Source organism: Thermobia domestica, chromosome 1 (assembly GCF_964235325.1).
Source record: "Thermobia domestica chromosome 1, izTheDome1.hap1.1, whole genome shotgun sequence".
NCBI classification, from domain to species: Eukaryota; Metazoa; Arthropoda; class Insecta; order Zygentoma; family Lepismatidae; genus Thermobia; species Thermobia domestica.
The window spans coordinates 224277884-224297853 of record NC_137454.1 but is presented as its reverse complement, the minus strand read 5'-3'; the positions used below and the strand labels follow the sequence as shown (position 1 = coordinate 224297853).

The 19970-nt window shown below is 35.5% G+C and overlaps 1 protein-coding gene across 2 annotated transcripts in view; it reads right to left on the bottom strand.

The window, feature by feature from the left end:
* Window positions 1–19970, bottom strand: part of LOC145694306 (A disintegrin and metalloproteinase with thrombospondin motifs 1-like) — a 176678-nt gene that overhangs the window by 22218 nt on the left and 134490 nt on the right. For both annotated transcript variants that reach the window (XM_081770395.1, XM_081770400.1), the window contains exon 12: window positions 19014–19146. In XM_081770395.1, coding sequence (XP_081626521.1) covers window positions 19014–19146 — 133 coding nt within the window. The remainder of the gene's footprint in view (window positions 1–19013; window positions 19147–19970) is intronic.

Here is a 19970-nt window from a genome sequence, read left to right as displayed (position 1 = left end):
GTTCAGATCAGTAAAGAAACTATTTATGTGACTAATTACTGCTAATGTCAGTTTATTTTTTGTGTTCTAGTTTTACTGTCACACACCTGTTTTGATTTGTGGTATGAATTATGCTAGCAAGTGTAGACTGGAAGAGTAGCACAGAAGCAAACAATGGTCCATTTACTATAATGTATTCGTTTATGTGATTACCATAGTATTGTAATAGAGCCGCAGGGTCGCATACAATTATACTGACAATTTCGGACACTCATATGAGAAGCGTTAATGTTCATGAATATGCCAATATGATTTGCTTCGTGCTAATGAGACTAGCATTTCAAGTTCTACTAGGAATTGAAAATGACATTTAGGACGTGTAAATGGGTCTATTGGGTTGTATTATGTTGATCTATGATCTAGCACTGCAAATTATACTTGTATAGGCATGTTATGTGATTCAGTCCTTCGATGAATAGCCAGACATTTGTACTATTTTATCAATATAAAGTGATGTAAAAACTCGTGTGCTATACTGGCGCGGCCTCATATCAGAAGAGACAGATGATATCGACCATCTTACAATGTAAAATTACTGCGTGTTAACAATTGCACTTCATTATAATTTAATGATTTTAATATAGTTTTGCTCATTACTAGAACCCGGATAATGATGGAAAAAAAAAAAAATTATTTTGCTGTTAATTTATCCAGTTTTTATTACTGAAATGTTAGTACTTCGTGTCAAATATCGTCTAAAATCATATATTTTTAAGCTCGTGCGCGTATTATTGCTTATGAGCAAGGATGGTTTTAGGGGGTGACCCGCGGGAATTTAACCCCTAGATCATGAAATTATCCCTCGGGACTATATATCATATCATATTAATCGTATCATATCATATGAATCTTAATGTAGATTGAGAGTATTTTCGTAACACTATTTTTTACCCCAGTGAATGGAAAAATTCCTCCTGGAGAAAATCTCTCGAAGTTATCAGTACTTGTGAATACAGCAACATACATATTTCTTAATATTTTTATTTATTTATTTTAGACGACCATATATAGGGCTATATTCCTAGACGAATGAAAGAGATGTTTCACAGCACTACATTCGTTCAGATAAAATAAAGTACATTTTATTTCCCCCCTTCCCTAAAAAAAAAAAAAAATTCACTTTCAGACCTTATCTAAATCCATACCGTTCGTCAGATCTATGTACAGTACGTTCAACCTGTTGGTTATTTCATATGAAGTTGGTCTGCTTTAGTTAGTATAAAATTTGCCCAAATAAATAATAATAAATAAAATAAGGACTTTATTACAGAAAACTGCTTAAACAAGTACTAGTCTACATCCAATCTCACGCATGGCTTTCAATGTCCACAAAGATCACAATGCCGTTTACAGCAATTAGATATCTCAAACTGTTCTTGAGATATGATAAACAATGTAAAGATTTGTAACACTGCTTAAAATTAGGTCATTCCAAAAACTTGTAATTACACCTACAAAAATTGTTGTAATATTATAGAACCAAAGTAAATCCGCCATTATTTTTAAAAGTTCCTACAAAGACGCCATTTTAAGAATCTTCACCATAAGTTTTCATGTAACATGTAGGTTTGAAATATGTAATAACCTGACGTAGTGCTGTTTTTAAAAAATTTAACTTTATGTTGGGTTAGCAACACTGCTAACTTGGTTGTATTATAGCGAATGTCAAACAATGTCCACCTGTCGATATTTGCATGGTATGAAGTTTCAGCCTTCTTTATCTGTCAGTTTAAATGTTACAAAGACGTATTATGGTAAACAGTCCACCTTATATATAGGTATATAGTGTGTCACACCTATAAAAAAGTTTCATTTGAAAATTTAAAATTGCTCCCTCTTACCCTTTAGGGAAAGGAGGGCAACTTCATTTTATGTTAATTGAATATATCTTGTAAAACTAATGGATACATATTTCGTGTCCTTTTAAATTGCAAGTGAATATCTCGAGATTTTGGGCCTCATGCAGAGCCATTCTGTCGCGTGATTAGTATCATATTAAATAGTTCGACTAACATGTTTCGTGCAGTAGTTAGACCTTTAGTATGACACTAATCATATATCAAAACGTCTCTGCATAAGGACAATTTAGTTTATTATCAGCCTCAGATAATGTATGATATATATTTTTTTTAAGATTACAGCGCCATCTAGTAGAATAACGAAAAAGCACTTCAAATAAACTTTGCGTACTTTCGGTCGCAGAATCCGAATCTGCAATAAAAATAGGGTTTCCATTTCAAATTTTCAGTTGGTCCCTGGAAAGTCCTTTGATGGGATCCTGGGGGCACTTGCTATTCACAGAATTGTATAGGCTTCTGATATGGGTACATTGTTACATTTTTTGTTATTTCGGAAATATTTCAGGTCGCAGAGTTAGGTGAGACAGCCTATATATATATGTTTCTAAAGACTGTTATAATACTTGAGAGGAGATTCTATTTATAGAAAATGGAAACAAGTTTCAGTAAACATGTCCTCGGAATCGCTTCGTTATAGGGCCCACACACGGTCCATGGTTTGCGCAAACATCATGTTTGTGCAAACATCGTGTTTGCGCAAACACTCGGCCACACACGATACAACTGTTTGCACAAACTTCAGTTCAATTTTGAGTTTAATCGCGTAAGCATGTCCACTGAAGCAGCTTGTTTAGCGATAGTAATTGCTTGTGCTTTGGAAGCGGAAATACCCGCGAAACCAAGAAGAAGGAAGAGGGTGTGGATGAAAGAGTGGTTGATTATGACACATACATTGGCAACATTATTCACAATGTAAATGTACTATTCCAGCAAACTCAAGAATTTTGACTGTGCATCCTAGAAGTATATATAGCAACTCATGGGCGTCTCTGGCGGGGGGGACGGGGGGGACGGGGGGGACGCGTCCCCCCAATATTTTGAAATACGAAATATTCAATATTTTATTTTAATTTCATTTATTTACTAACAACAGAATAACATCTTTGATGTCCCCCCCAAATTTTACATGCCAGAGACGCCAATGTAGCAACTAAATTACTTACATGTTAACTTTTCCAGTGAAAATGCTAAACACTTGTCTTCAACACTACTTTCACTATCATCTATGTCAGTTAATATTTCGTCTTTGTCTGAATCTGACTCTTGTAAATTTATTTTTATCGGTTCCAAAAACTGTAAGCACAAAAAATAATTCTTCGAGCTTGACTTCGTAGCACTTGAAAGAAGAAAAGGAAGACAGAAAATAAAACTTCTGCTGTACTCGGTATGCTTAAAGACATTGTCAACTATAATTTTGGAGAATAAACGAACTACCACGAAAGAAAGCAACGAGACACTGATGAATTCTACACTAGCCCCTTTCTTTCCTTCTCCGTTTTCATAACAAGTAGCACGTTTGTTCTTCGTGTAGGTGCCACGAAAGTAATCCATCTGATTCCTAAGCAACTCGATATGCTCGAGTTTGTTTTGGGTTACGATAATTTATGACACCATTCAGACGCCTGATGCTTTTGATTCCCTTATAGAGGAGAAAAGAGGGTGTTAAAAGTCACACATAATAAGGCGGTGGAACGTGAAAGAAAAAAAGAAACAGGAAACATACTGCGTTCCTTCTGTCGAATAAGAAAGGGTCTATCTTGAAGTAAATTTCAAAACAAATTACAAACGTCCCATGCTTTATTCTTACGATGATGGCAAAGATTGCAAAGGTATGTAGCTACGGGGGAAAAGGGGGCTCTGTCTTTCCGAACTATTTCCAGCTCCAAAATGAGGTTCGTCTAGTAGGGTGGTTGTGCCAGTCTTCGACCACCCCCTAGTTGCCGACCACTTTTCACTTTAAAACCATATATTAGACTTATTTTCCGATAAAAAAGCATGCTTTTCCGTTATAATTGAATTGCAGCTTATTCTGAACCAATCACAAAGATACTGTCAAAATATATTGCACATGCATTCGGTAATAGCCAATCAAATGTATGCCTACGGAAGACGCACTGACTTTTCGACAACTTTAATCTGTTGCAAATGGGAACGACAGCGCCCTGTTTTTCGTGCTTTTCCCTAGTTTTATCTCACCAGGTGAGAAATGCACATATTATTCTGTTACATGGAACTGTAGAGCACATTTCAGTAATTAAATTTTAGTGATAACTGTAAGGTATGAAGAATAAATCAATAAAATGTAGTGGTCAGACAATGACTTATGAAATATTCTTTGTTAACTAGTGTTCGACCACAGGGTGGTCGAGCACTGAAAAATTGTAGAAGTATCAATAACGACTAACTTTCGATTCATCTGCATGAAATGAATACCTAGTTACCAATTCTGAAGTTATAATGGGATACGAAAACATTTACTAGTGTTCGACCACTACTTTTCGTAATACATTTGTACTGGTCGAAGATTAGCTGTTTCTTTCTAGTGTCCGACCATGCTTTGCGTTTGTATTTTCTCGCAGAATTTCTTGATTCAAGCACTAATTCAGTGATCAATTTACATTTGTATAATCATCTGCTGAGTCTTACCGTTAATACATGAATATTCATCGAATGACTGTGGCTCAGTGGTAATGGTGAAGAGGCAATGCACTGAGGGTTCAAATCCCTCTCAAGAGCAGGGGTATTTTTAATTGTCCTCGATATTTCTGTGTTCGTGTCCCTGTCAGGATTGGATTATCTCCAATTGGCTCGAGGAGCATTCAGACTTAATGTCTCAGCTGAGACGAACTTTGAAAAAATAGTAAAGCGTTGGCTAAGCATTCGGAAGGTCCTCGGTTCGATCCCAGCGGTCGACCAACTTGACTGAGTTCTTTCGGGTTTTTCCTCAGTCACACCAGGCAAATGCTGGGATGGTATCTTCAAAATAGGCCCTGGCCGTTTAACTTCCAACATCCTCTCCCCACCCTGTCCCGGTCGGAACCGTAGATTCCTAAAGGCCATAAGATAAATTCAAATTCAAGTAACTTAATATTCATGTAGTTTCCCGACATTTTCATGGAAAATTAATGGCACTGTTAGGGTATGACATTTAATTTGAATAATAAATTTATTATATTTGGTCTAATTCGTTTAATACTGAACTACACTATTCTCATTTCGTCGTGGAACGCATTCAAATATTGTTAGCGGAATAGCTACTATCAGCTTACGTCTGGAATACATCTGTTTTCCTTGCATGTCCTTAAGAATTTTTGTTTCTTTCAGAGATAATGAGTGAGTAGACCTAAGCTCAAACTGCCAGCTTATTCAAACGAGGATCTACAAAAAGCTCTGGAGGCTTGTCGAAAAAAAAATGCGCTCCATACGAAAGGCATTAGTAAACTATGGAATTTCTCGGGTAACGTTGATGGATAAATTTCATGGTCACAGTCCCAAAAAGCGAAAAATAGATCCAGAACCATACCTAACACAGAAAGAAGAAGAGGGATTAGCAAACTGGCTCCTTAATGTGAGCAAAAGGGCTTTCTACAGAAGAAATACGATCTTCTGAACAGTGTTAAAAATTGTCGATTCAGAAAAAGGCAAAACGCCGTTCAAAGACAATCGAGCTGGTGAAACCTGGTACTACACTTACTTGAGGAGACGCCCACAAATCGTGTCCCTAAACTTTGAACAAGACGCTGTAAATGAGGAATACATTCGCTTGTGGTTTTAGGACCTTGAGAAATACTTGAAACAAACGGGACAATCTGATATTCTAAATGATCCTGAACGAATATTTAATGCTGTTGAATCCAGCTTTCAACTGTGTCACAAATCAGGAAAGGCGTTGGGGTCCAAAGCGGGAAAAATATGTACGAGATGAAGGGCAACGAGAAAGAAACATTAACACTGGTTTGCACTCTTTCCACAGCAGGAGAAATTGTATCCCCGATGGTCGTATATCTGTATGTAAGACATCTTCCAAAGGACGTCATCAGTGCAGTTTCTTCAGAGATTTTCATAGGCAGGTCAGGTCAGATAGCGACTGGATGAGAAGTGAAACACTACGAATGGATAGCAAACGGCTTCCTAAAATGGGTGAATGATCCCTCTGTTAAGAAACCAGTCCTTCTGCTAATCGACGGTCACAAGACTCACTTGACAATGGAAGTAAGCGAATTTTGTTCCAGCCATGTTATAGTACTCTACTCCCTTCCACCAAAGAACACACATATTCTTCAACCCTGCGACGTATCAGTGTTCAAATCGTTTTCGAGAGTTCTACATGGAAACTGAGTAAAATGTTACACATGTTATTTCTGCACCACTAATTAAAAGAGTGATATACAAGGTAGCAACACAATTAGTAATTAAAAACGAATTCGGAAGATGGGGTTTATACCCCTTCAACCCAGAGAAGACGGAGCATGTTTGGTGCTGCATTCCACTGAACCTTAAATAAATTTGGTGGTCCCTTTCTTGACAAATCTATCACAAAATTACTTAATCTCGGCGACTATTGTGCGAAATTGCGAAGTGACACCTGAAAAACTAATGATGTAACATCTAGAGATGCTATTAGTTTGGTAAAGTTATGCTTTAGCCTTCATACTGTAATTAAAAGCACATTAATCGAGTAGTGGTCGATGACTAAACAGTAGGCGGTCGAACATTAACGAAAAATGGTCGGACACTAAAAGAAATCAGTTACTGGTGTTTCTCCGACTAATATTACATAAATGGTAAAAGTTATCTCAGTTTTGGATAAAATATAGATAAAATATAGTTTTAGGAACACATGTGAGCTACTTGCATCCTCCTAAGTTGTTCCATTGAGTGAAAAACGATTAAGGACCATAAGAAAATGAGTTAGGTGGTCGAGGACTGGCACATTTACCCTATATGTTTAATAAACTTTTTTAACAGAATGCAAATGAAGGACTTTATAATAAAATATGAAAATTTTTTAAAAAATCAATCGTCATCAATACGGTTTCTATACCTAATTCAATCAACTAAAATTAAGCATATGCTTTATATTCTCATTTCCCTAACTGGGTGCAGTGTGAACTCACTACTATATTATTGCATAATAATATCGGAGTTAATATTTTTTCGTTTTTTTTTCCTCTTTAGTATTTTAACCTACATAAACACAAAGTCAGATAAACAGACTGCTATAAACAGCATTTATTTTCTTATTAATAGCTTATTGATTCATCTTTTAGACTCCGGTTTTTAACTTCAGTACTGTCACGATCCGTCTTTTGATAAGGAAGCATTGTGAAAATATAATAATGCGCATAGTATGTATGTATGTATGGTAAGTTAAAATGCTTTCATGTTGTGAAAGAGGTAATTTGTTCTGCTTCCCCCTGAAAGTAATGTTCTCCTAGAACAACTTGCTGGCTACACCCCTGATTATCCTGTAATAAAAGTTGTGAGTTCTATTTGCAAATCGAAACAAAATCCAATGGAAATTAGACGCGGGACTCAACGCTCGTTTTACTAATTGTTTTATATGGAAACCTTTCAAAGCGTCTATCATGACAACCAGTTGACATAGAAAGATGTAGTTTTCACGTATTTGTTCGTAATTCTTTTCTCTACTTGGTAAAGTGAGCAGTTAATGTGCTAGTACAATATTTCTAAGTAGCGCCTGTGATATTGTCAAGATTCGCAGTAGCGCGAGAAGACAGCGTGCACAACTGCTTGTCGCGAACTGTCAACACCGCTCAATGCCAATTGAACGCCGTGTGAAGCCAACACAAGGCCATGTCTTTTCTCATCTGAAATCTGCAATAACTTCTCATATGCCATATTTTTCAAATTCCTGTTTTTATAATCTTCACTCTTTACCTTCCACAGTTCAGGTAAATTTCGATAAAGGTCAATACATTCTCGCCAGAATTCGTGATTCCTATTCATTGACGCCATAGCGAAAGAAATAAGCGTCTGTACACTAGGCTTCCTACTCGGAAATAAAGCTCGTGTTTGCACAAACATGCCCATACACGGTCCACGTGTTTGCGCAAACATCATGTTCGTGTAAACAATTTTCGAACGAGTTCGATGTGGAAAATGTTTGCACAAACGTTTGCGCAAACAGTTCATACATCGCCACACACGGTCAAACTGTTTGCACAAACAGCCTTGTTTGCGCAAACCATGGACCGTGAGTGGGCCTCTTTACGGATCAGGTTAAGCAAGATTCAAAGTCCTTTTCAAGTGCCTGAAAGATTGAGACGTTTATCTCAAAATGATGACTTGTATCAATTACAAAAATAATTTATATTTTCTTTAAAAATACCGCAAACTCTTACTCTAATGTGACGAATGCACTTTCAGGGTCTAATGTTAGGAGGGTTTGAATTTCTTATTTAAAAGACCTGTACAATGTTAGCAAGTAAATATACGAAATACAAGTAAGTTGAATATAAGCGAATAAATGATAACTTCAGAAAGAGATGGATTTTTCTTTAAATCTCTCCAAATAACACGAAAACTAAAATGATGAAACTAATTTGTTTACAAGCTCCACTTGATTATTTTTCCAGCGAAGAAAATTTTCCTTCTGCTCGGGGAGATGGAAACCCAATCAGAGCCAGAGAGGAAAAAAAGAGACTTAACGATCAACAAAACAAGAGAAAAAGCGTTATCAAATCTCTTGAAGATTGATGTTTTCCTTAGCAGAAGGGGAATTAAAACGAGGCGACTGAGCGGAATTCTTAAGAACAGCCGTTGAGGGAAATTTTACATTTAAAAAAAAAATAAAATCAACGTCGTTTTCAGAAAAGTCAATAAGAGAGACAAAAGGAAGTGTATTCCATGTAAAATTCAGATTCCACGTACTAATCTTGATAAAAAAAATCTTTTTATATATATGTAGTACTGGCGTATTTACAGAGTTCTTAGTTTGTAATTCCACGAGCACAATGTAACGTATTTTAATTAACGTTACTTACTACTAAAACATAATGAGGATCAAGTTTCAAATATCATTCTTCTATCTAATTCTTCAAAATATCTCTTAAATAATTATCCGGTCCCAGAGATACAGTATAAAAACAAATAAGTTTCATTTCGCAGTTGTTAAAATACGACGGAATTTTAAACTATACGAATTTAATATTGAAACACATCTATAATTTCAGACTGCAATAGAAAGATTGAGTTAGTGAGATGACATCTGTTAAAAGTCGTAAATTTTTACCACTCTCGACTTTTTAATAGAGAGATAGAGGAGAAGGTGGAATCCTTCTTTAAGACGCTGAATCGATTGCGGAAAACTATTTCTAGCTATCTGTAACTGTTTCTTTTCTATGGCAATCAATGTTGAAACCAGAAACGGTTGATTTCTACCATTTTCGATTTGAATAGAGAATTATCACATGAGATACATCCACCTTGGAACGCTGTATCAATTTCAAGAAATCCTTCGGTTTATCTATTGCCGTTTTTGTTTCATGACAATCGACATTGACATCGGAAGTACTAGTAAATGTTTACCACTTCCGGCTTTAAAAAGGTATTTTTTTTAATGGATGGAGGTAGTTTCTTTTCTTGAGACGCTGAATCGATTCAAGAAAACCGCTTGTCACTACCTTCTACCGTTTTTGCTCTATAGCGATCAACTTTGAAACCGGAAATTGTTGATTTCTATCACTTCTGGTTTGAATAGAGGTCTAACGAGAAGGAGATGGTTCATAATCTTCGAATGCTAAATCGATTCAAAAGAAATCGCTTTTCGTTATCAACTACCGTTGGTGTTTTATAGCGATCATCTCTGGAAACAGAAACGGTTCATTTCAACCACTTCTTGTTTGAATAGAGGATTAACAAAGGACGTGATACCTATTGTTGGAATGCCGAATCGATTCTAAGAAACCGATTCTCGGTATCTCTTTATCATTTATGTTCTATGGAAATCAATATTGAAATCGGTTGTTATTTATTTTATAAGGAAATTTTAGTATTAGATTATATTATTTCTTAGCAAAAGTGATCATCTCCTGCTCAAAGACTTGGGCGCACCCTCCTATATTCGCCATTGACCCCTCTAATTTAAAATTTTCACCCCAACATCTACCATCCTTCAGTTTGAATATATAATTTTCACTGAAAAAAAAATATGTCTGCTAAATAATCTCATTGGTCCAACCTGCGTTCTAAAATTCTCCTACGAACCACTGCTCCTCAGATTAGAAAAACGAGTTATGTACACTTTCAATATGGAACGGTAGTTTATTCACTTCATCTACCTATTAGTACATTCTCCTAGTTTCTTCTTTGTATTGTTTCCCTCTAAAGTTGCTAAGCCTAAATAGCTGCCGATTTTCTTCCTCCTCTGCTCGTGACGTCAAGAGAAATAGTGATGACGGCATCACTCATTCTCGATATTGACCGAATCTGATTGGTTGTTACTTGTTCAGCACACAGAACTCGACATTTCATTGAAGGGTATAAGGTGAATAATGTCTACATATTCCTTGTCTGTGGCCACGAGACGAGAAAACACGAGATAGTATTTATCTCGATTCTCGAAAACCCCTTTCTCGTTTCGTCTCGATTCTCTAAATACTTTTCTCGTCTCGAATCGAAATTTTCCTTATCTCGTTTTTTTTTTAATGTATATAATAAATCAATGTCTCGATGTTTTCTTAATTTCATCTATAAATTTCTAGAATCCTTCCGCATCACTAGAGCTTCACGAAGGGTGATATAACAACATTTGACACATGTTGTTATATGCACAACAACGTGTGTGCATAATGTACAAAATGTACACAATATTGGAGTATATTGTGTACTGACTTACGTATCTTCAAACGTTGTTCATAAATCATCTTCATTGTGTTATTACAACCCCTTCATCAATTCATAGTTTTCAACGAACTTAAAGAGTTCGTTACTGAATTCTCTATGTCTGCGTGTGTGTTTGTCTGTTTGTTATTTGCGATTTTTTCAATTTTGAGCCCTCTATTCGATGGAGCATAAAAAACTACCTGGAATTTTTCGAGTCCCCCTTACCATTTCCGAGATATTGCAGGCACGTAGCCAGGATTTTGTGAAGAGGGGGGGGGTTACGTGACATGAAATACTGTGGTCATCACACCAGGGACTCGATCATTCTAAACTATTTTACTGGAACATATGTTGTTTCGTTTAGCCAGGATTTCGTAACGGGGGAAGGGGGTGGGGAAGGTGACATGAAATTCTGAAGGCCTAGGAGCTCGATCAATCTAATGGTTTGTTAGAACAATAAAATGAGGATATGTTGGTAAGTATTATAATAAACTATGAAGAAATCTCGAGTAAAATAATAATAATAATAATAATAATAATAATAATAATAATAATAATAATAATAATAATAATAATAATAATAATAATAATAATAATAATAACGTACTGAAAAAGATTTTACAATATTTACGTCATTCCTCTGTTTATTCAAACATAACAATTTTCCTTTCATTATGACCTCAACTATTATAAAAAGTACATATTCACTTTTATAAAAAGCACATACTCAAAAATGTCTTGTAAAATACTTTACAATATCTGCGTTCTTTTCTGTCTGAACTGTCTTTCCACATAAATTTTTGTTTTTATTATTCCGTCAACTACAGTCTGTTTCAAATGACAGGTTAAAGGAGCAGTAGAATTTTTTTTTAAATAACATGTTTGATACTGCAAGATGCGATGACAAAAAATTATGATAACGACACTATGCTTTCCGACATTAACTGTTACATAACGACACTATGCTTTCCGAAGCTTTAAATCTCCCTGACTAGTAGAAGAAATTCTGAGAATTCCGTAACTTTTCTAGAAATTCCAAATTCCCTGACTCTTCCCGGATATCTTGCTCACCTCGCCACTATGTATTGCAAATAATACTAATCTCCTCATAAGAAAGAGTAGCCAAAAGCTCCCTGTAGTTTTTTATTTTTAACGCTGGTCCTTCTTTTTCTCATTTCATTTTGTTTCATCCTTCCTTAATTTTTTTCATTTTTGGTCTCGAAGGGGGGTTCGGACCCCCCCCCTTGGCTACGTGCCTGGATATTGGCCAAAAAAGTTCCGATTTCGGGAGATTTAAGAAGTCATATCTCGGGAACCGTAAGTCATAGAGACATGATATTGGTGTTGATCAATGCCAATATTGATTCAATAACTACAGTTATTTATTCAATAATTATTGCGTAGTTAGTTAATCAAATAAATTTAATATGCAATTTCATATAAATTCCGAATAAAATGATTCTTTTTAAGTTTGTTCTGGCAATGCTCATTGGGCATTCTCAACTGGTTATACTCTGAATTATATGACACTATAACAAGTTTTATATCTAAGGTTTTGGTGAACTAGTGTTACCCACGAAACTTTTGAGATTTCTCTTCTCGGAAAAGAGACGATAATTATGTTTCTCGTCTTGTCTCAAATTTAAAATGCACTTTCCATCTCATTTTCAAGACAGGAGTCGAAATGAAGCAGCAATACTTTCCTATCATACACATCCAGAAAATTCTTTAAGTTTCTTAACATTCGGTAAGTAGTAGTACTGAATGATAGAAAAAAAATCATAACACTGCCCGACAAATAAAAACTCTCTTTTATACCTCAGCGATCAAAATAGGCGATTCTTAAGGAAACGGCCACGCTGATTTCAAAAATCAATATGAGAATGTCATGTCACGTCCAGTTCAAAAGATATGAACAGATTTATTATTCGCGTTATAAACAGTAAAACCTCGATTATCCGACACAGTTTTCGGGATATTTCTCAGCCCCTATTCAACTAGTTTACAAAAAATTTGGAGAATAAGCTTCAAAGGCTATCTACTTATGGCTCCCAAAATTTGCAATAGATCGGTTGAATAAGGGCTGAGAAATGGCTGGAAATTGTGTTGGATACTCGAGGTCCTACTGTATTATACTTACATTAACATGTTTCGATACAGATTGTTACATGATCACGCCTATAAGGTTTTAACACACTTATAAAATCATGCAACTCTATTTTCAAATCAGTTTACTAATGTAGATTGATACGTAATCATGCAATCATACGTAACAATGGCGTAGAGAAAAATTGAAAATCTTTGAGATGCACGGAATAAGATGTTTATAAAAGGTCTTGGAAATATCTATTCAAATTTTTGATATATCTATTCAAACTCTTGCGCAGAAGAAACCAACAATTGTCTCCCATCATTGCAGAATCCTTACAACCTTGGTATCTCTTCTCCATCACGAAAAGAAACCTTTCCCCTTGTTCATCACTAACATCTCCTAGTTTGTCAGGAATATCTAGATGTGAGTGGAGGAAGTGGATTTTCAAGGACATACTGCAACCCATGTTGCAGCATTCTGACAAATTTCTGACCAATGTTTCGTAATTTTCTTCTTCTCTGTTTCCAAAAAGCCCGCGTACGACGCTTTTAAAGGACTGCCAAGCTGCTAACTCAGCTCCTTGCAGAAGATTTTCAAACATTTTATCCAAAATTACTTCCCTGACTTGGGGCCCAAAAAAATTCCTTCCTTCAATTTAGCATATGTGATCTCAGGGAACATTTTTCAGGTACGTACAAGCGTCACAATCTTTGTTGAGTGCCTTCACAAAGTTTTTTTTTTTTTATCAACTCAAGATTTATATGCAAGGGAGGAAGAAGAATTCTATGAGGAGAAACCAATGGTTCTGCTTTTATGTTACATACCCCTTCGTCTCCTGGGCCCGTTTCTCCAATGTTACACCATATAATGTTTGTATTTCGCACGACTGTCCCACAAACACACACACACTCAAAACAATAGTTGGGAAACCACTTTGTAATCTAAGCAACAAGCACTTTCAGGCACAACATATTTTCGAACCATGATCCTTGTATTTTATAACACGCAAAATGACATACATGTTTTTATGAGTTTCTTTTAAGCCAACAGCATGGAACACCGGAACTGATGGGAAAGTATTACCATTATGAAGCAATACGGCTTTCAAATTAAATTTTGAGCAATCGATAAACAATCGCCACTCATCTGCATTGTATAAAACACCTATTTGGTTCATCAAATCTGTAACGTCTGTACAGAAACACATATTCCTCCCCGTAGCAAAATATTGTACAAAGGATTGATGTCTGTGTCGAAACTCAGAAACTTTTGTACCAGGACAGGTAATTTCCATTTTTGTAGTCTATAACGTAAAGGTTCGGATGCTTCTTTCGACAAATTTAAATCCCGTGCAAAATCATTTAAGTCTTCCTGCTCTATTAAATGTATGCCATTGTCAGCATGTATTGGTATATAGTCCGGATCTTTTGACGAAGAAGCCACTGGCTCCGGTGAAACGTCAGGTTCATTTCAGTCATCTTCTTCCACTGTCCATGTGTCAAGGGGTTCAGAAATTGGTAAATTGTCACTATGAGGAACAGGTCATAGAAGGAATATCAGGATACTGGATAACATGTTTACGTTTATAAGACATGCAGAAGTAACAATCATTAAGATGGTTTGTTGGTATCCTCCACACCATCGGTACAGCAAACGGCAAGGCCTGTAGTTTCCCATGTAACTACAACCTAATATTTGTTGTACAAGATACACAGAACTGATGAGAAGCCCATGCCTTGTCCTGGTCACCAATTCGACAACTGAAGTACAAAGAATAACCAAGTTTTGTAATGTTGTATATTTTCTTCCTTTGTAGTTTGGGTGTAAATCTACCATATACAAAACAAAAAATACCCGGATGATTAGTACACGTTCGGCGTGATCAACTCGTTTCATTTTGTACCAATAACTCACTTGGTACACAGCACAACGCTCGATTTCTAAAACAATATGCTTCAAACACATTTAAACAATACACGTGCGAAGATCTTGTCAACAACACATTCCCACGCGTTAAAGAGATCTTGTCAACAGCTCTGAATTCTGACACCTCACACAGCAATCTACTTTTCTCTGCAAGGGAAGGAGAACGCAAAAAGACGATGGGACATGGGTTTTCTTACTTTGAATCATGGATGGGCTATAGGAAGAAAAATATATAATGATGTATGGCACGAGTGACCAAATAAATGAAATGTAAATAACTTAAAGGACTTACAATTAGTGTTGCCAGTTTAGGAATTTTGTCGCTAAAATTGCTATTTGCTAATATATTTTAGAGATAAAATTTGTTTTTTAAACATTGTTAAACTAGAGATTTAGCGACTTTTGAAATGTCTTACAGCGAATAAACTTGCATGGTGTCCATTACAATTAAGGTTTCTAGCGATTTTTCGCAGAACGTGTAGTAACGTTATTGTTAACATTGTTGGCAACACTGCTTATAATTATCTATTTGAAAAAGAGAGATAAGAGGGCTTTGAGAGGTACAATGTTCTTATTGCAAAGTACCATTTTAAACTTCCACTCTTCGATTCTTTAGGTTAACAGGGCTTACTTTACTTTCTTGATTTCAATAAATTACATGTATGGGCGAAATGTATCTCATCCAATATCTCAGAATTGTGAAGTGAAGTGCAAAAATTAATCATTTTCGTTTTCTACACACCAAAATCATTCAGAATCAACTATTATTTCCCCGGAGGTAAAAAATCACGTTGGGCAGTGAATTACCTTAAAGCAGTAAAAACCAGGTTCAAAAGTAAGTTCCTTGAAATAAATTTTATTTTCCCAATAACTTGAATGAACGAGATGATTTATACGTGTATAGTTTACAACAATTTAAAGAGAAAGCAACATAAAGTAATTTACTGCACTCTAAAATTGGTTACTGCGCTCAAAAATTATTGATAGAAAAAAATATTATAAGAAGTTAGACGTTTTATAACGAGACCCACAAAACCATATCGTGTCATATTTTAGCATTTTCCCTCTTCCATCTAAAAAAAAAAAAAAAGTGTCACAGTATACGCCTTCGTTCTCCGTCAATGGTTTACTAAGTATTTATAGTATTTATAGTATTTCTTGAATTCTTCTGCAAATGATTTCCATTTTTAATTAGAAGTTAGTGAAATTACGCGTAATTCTGTAATTACTTTTATGCGTCATTAAGTTGCAAAGCGCTCAGCTCTGGCGTGAAAAAGATTTTCGTTTGATATCAGACAATGTACACTTGCATTGGAGATCACCCATTTTCACAATTATATCCGTGTGATTTCCCTTTCAATAACTGCGCTCAATGTAAAAAGTCGCCAAATTTTGCAACTTCTGCCGCATTCCAGGTAAGTGTTGTAAAACATCATTCTTTCATCGTATTTGCACCCTTTATATCAGAGTTACTAAACAATTTCTTTTTTAACCAACAATTTCTTTTTTCTTCTTTTGTATTATGCTGTGATACTGTTTTATAATCTATAATAAAGCTAAGAGACCTTTCATAAACTCTACCCGCTACGCAACTCCACTCTAATTATTCTTCAAATTCAATTCTTCTTTGGGAGGGAATAGATTAACTAAAACATGTTAAGGGCCAACATACCTGCCTTCGGAAAAATGGAAGAGAAAGTATATACATATGCCAATCAATCTACGTATACACTAGCAAATATGCAATGGCGGCTTCAGGGTTCTACAAAATAGTGGCGGCGAAAGCAGTTTTGTACCCCTCCCCTGCAAAATAAATCTCCGCCTTTGGAGTCTCTAGTGAATTTACATTCAATGCATTCTTTAAATTTTGATGTGAGCCATACATATTACAGGAAAAAATAACAACGAATTTGTAACTGTGTATCCAATATATGCCTACATATTATATACGTATATATATATATATCCTCCTCCCCTAAGTTGCATCGTCAAGTACTTTTGAACTTCTTTATGTACAAACTGTCGTCGTCAGTATCCACCGTGCTAGAGTATTCTCTGTAATACCTCTGTCCTGTTTTAATCCTCCTCATATCTTCACTGGACGCATAAGGCATTGCTCAATAACCATATCAGTCCACACTCCACTCCAAAAAGAGTCACTTCTGCCACATAAATTTCTCGTATTCAATTGGACCCATTTTTTTTCTAAGTCCTCAATTTGCTGCACACATAAATGTGCACACTTGCAACCCGCTGCATGCAAGTAAGGCAGTATGAGCTTTGTGTCAAGTAAATGCAATTGCCAGTCTCCAGTCCTTTCAGGTCCAATAAACAGTAACATAATTTTCACTTGCTCAAAATACTGCAACCACAATCCATCTGTACGTCCAACGTCTTCAGCTTTCATACATGAAGCTGCTCCATACATGACTTCATGGAACGAAGTCAGTTCACTGCTGCTAAGCAAACACTCCTCAGTTGTTGCAGGACCATTCATAATGAGTGAAAGTTTAGCTTTTAGGTTGTCGACAATACTTTTATCTATTTGGCTGAAAGCTGTCCACATGTTTCATCAGAACAGTAAACGTTAGAATGTGAGCTCTTACTGCTCGTGAAAATGCACGACCATTCATCAAGTGTGCACAACGGAATTTGGTGCATAAACCATAGCTCACAAATCTTCCAGGCCACTTCCTGACATCGTGTGACCTATTGCTGCAAGGTATGACATAATAGCGTCAAATCCACCTAACTACAACATTTCCAAGATCACTGTCGCGTTCTGATGATTTCACAATATCTACAACTTTGATATAGAGTAGTTGGTGAAATATCGCAATACAATTTCTTTGGTTATGTTTTGAACACTTGTTTACCGCCATTTTCAGAGCTGTATCAATTGTATTTACGTTGGAAGCGTTCAAATTTATGAAAGGCAGAGGTTTCAATTGGGTAATTTGGAACGAGCTGTTCGTTTGTGCAGATACTTTACGGTTAAAATCTGAGAACGAAGTTGAGAATGTAGAAAAACTTTTTCGTTTCTTAATAATGTATGCATAAAGTATATAATAAATCTTATATAGAATCTACATCAAGTTACGTAAAGACAAAGTAAATACCTCATTTTAAAGCTGATAAAAGTATCCTTAACTTTCATTCAAACAAATTTCCTTATTGCTAATTTGTCTTCTAATATAATTGCCTCCAAACATAAAAATGTGATATTTGGTTTGACATTTTTTATACATAGGGCCTATAACAAATTTAAACCTATCAAAATTGAAGTTTGACAAGATAAGTATCATAAAAATTTAATTTCAATCTTCCCGGCATGCATATATACTTGATACGTACCCAAAATATCATAAAGAAAAAAAAAGTTATTGTCGCCTAAAGTCGTTAAGCTGATATTTCATGGCCGCCATCTTTGTCCGCCATTTTGAGAGGAAACACATGTCGGAGAGTAGGGGACTTCTGATGTGTCAAAGTACATTAACAAAAGGAAATTATTCTAAAAAATTCAGCTTTATGGGATTTTTTTCCAACTTTAAAGTATTTTAGGTACAAAATGGCTGGACTAAAGGTGAAATAATCAAAACCATCCCAGACCCGAACCCCATCTATGACGTATATTACGTGTTATTAAGTTTTGAAATCCTAAAGTGCATTAGGAAAGTATTTCCTTTTTTTCATCATAATAACTTATGTATGAGCGTTGTAAAGAAAACACAATCATTTTTCGAAACCTACTGCGAAGCTATATCGCCCATGAAACGAAGAATCGTTCTTTCTTCTGCGACTACCAGATTTTACCTTCTGCGACCACTTTATCGTACGGAGCGTGCAACATATACTTCCCCCGCCCATTCCTTGTCCTCCCTCGACCGCCTCCTTTCTTCGCCCAGCGGTTGCGGGAAAGTGTGATTACATTTTACTTAAAGGAAGGCGTTTAAAGGGCTGTTCTCGGAGGCTGACTAACGTGAAAAAGAGCCAAGCTAGAAAACGTGTACGTAGAGCAACATCAAACATCGTGATTTTACCAAATCTCCCATTAACATCAATATTAGGGTTATAGACTTTATATTAAAATAAGAAAAATCTTTGTTTAATCGTTTCTTATTCCTATACAAGAATAAATTTCCATAATTATTTTTTTTATTAGTTATTATTTCGTATTAATTGGGAAGGCAACTGAATTTGTGACTTCATTACATAACCGACCCTAGAAAAATGTACGACTATATACTTACACCGTCTCAAGGCACGTCTATATGTATTTGTAACATTAGTACAGGTCGATCCATTTCCTCCGCAGACGCCACACCAATCTTCTTTCGCTTCAGATTCGAGTTTCAAATCACATCCAATGGATTCACAGTGTCCCTATGAGCACAGCAGTAAAACAAAACAATCAATCTGAAATGTTGTTAAACTAGTTGCTATGAAACGTAACAATGATCTATATAGAAATGAAATGGTTGATTTACTTGTTACTATAATAAATACAAGCAATTACTTAAATTACAAATATTTATGAATGACTTAATACTAAGAAGGTGTGTATATTAAAACAGACAATCCAGATTAACAACGGGTGTTTGAGCAATTGTTACGTCGTTTAATCGCAAAGAGCACATTTTTTAGAATTAACTACATATGCCACTAGTGCAAAACCAAAAGGCTACTAATTGGGACTATATTGTACACTTAAAAAAAAAAAAAAACTATCCTGGAAAACATTTGTTTCAATATTATTAGAAACATGTTCCGAAAATCTAGAGAAATGTAGTTATTTCTATAGTAGGTCTATAACACTCTTCAAACCACAAAATGTTGCAGAAATAAGTCTAGCTAAACTTTATTAATTTGGAGCCACTGATTTCGAAAATGACATTGAAATTTAAAGATTAGCTCTGGTTTTCGAGATACAATCTTGGTCTGAAATTAACTATGGCTTATGCACAAAAGTTCGGATTGTCCACATATAATTAGTTGGCAACTCTGCAAGAGAGTATATTCGTTTCCCCGGTATCAGGTACACTCGTTGCACAATAAGTTTATCACGTGATACGTAACATATTCTTCTGACGAGGATTTTTCAGTTCCATTTAAATTGTACGAAAATTGTATAATTGTGATACGGGTATTGATATTACTATCTCCTTGTAACGTAAGATAATTTTTTAAATGATAGTTTTAGTTGGCAT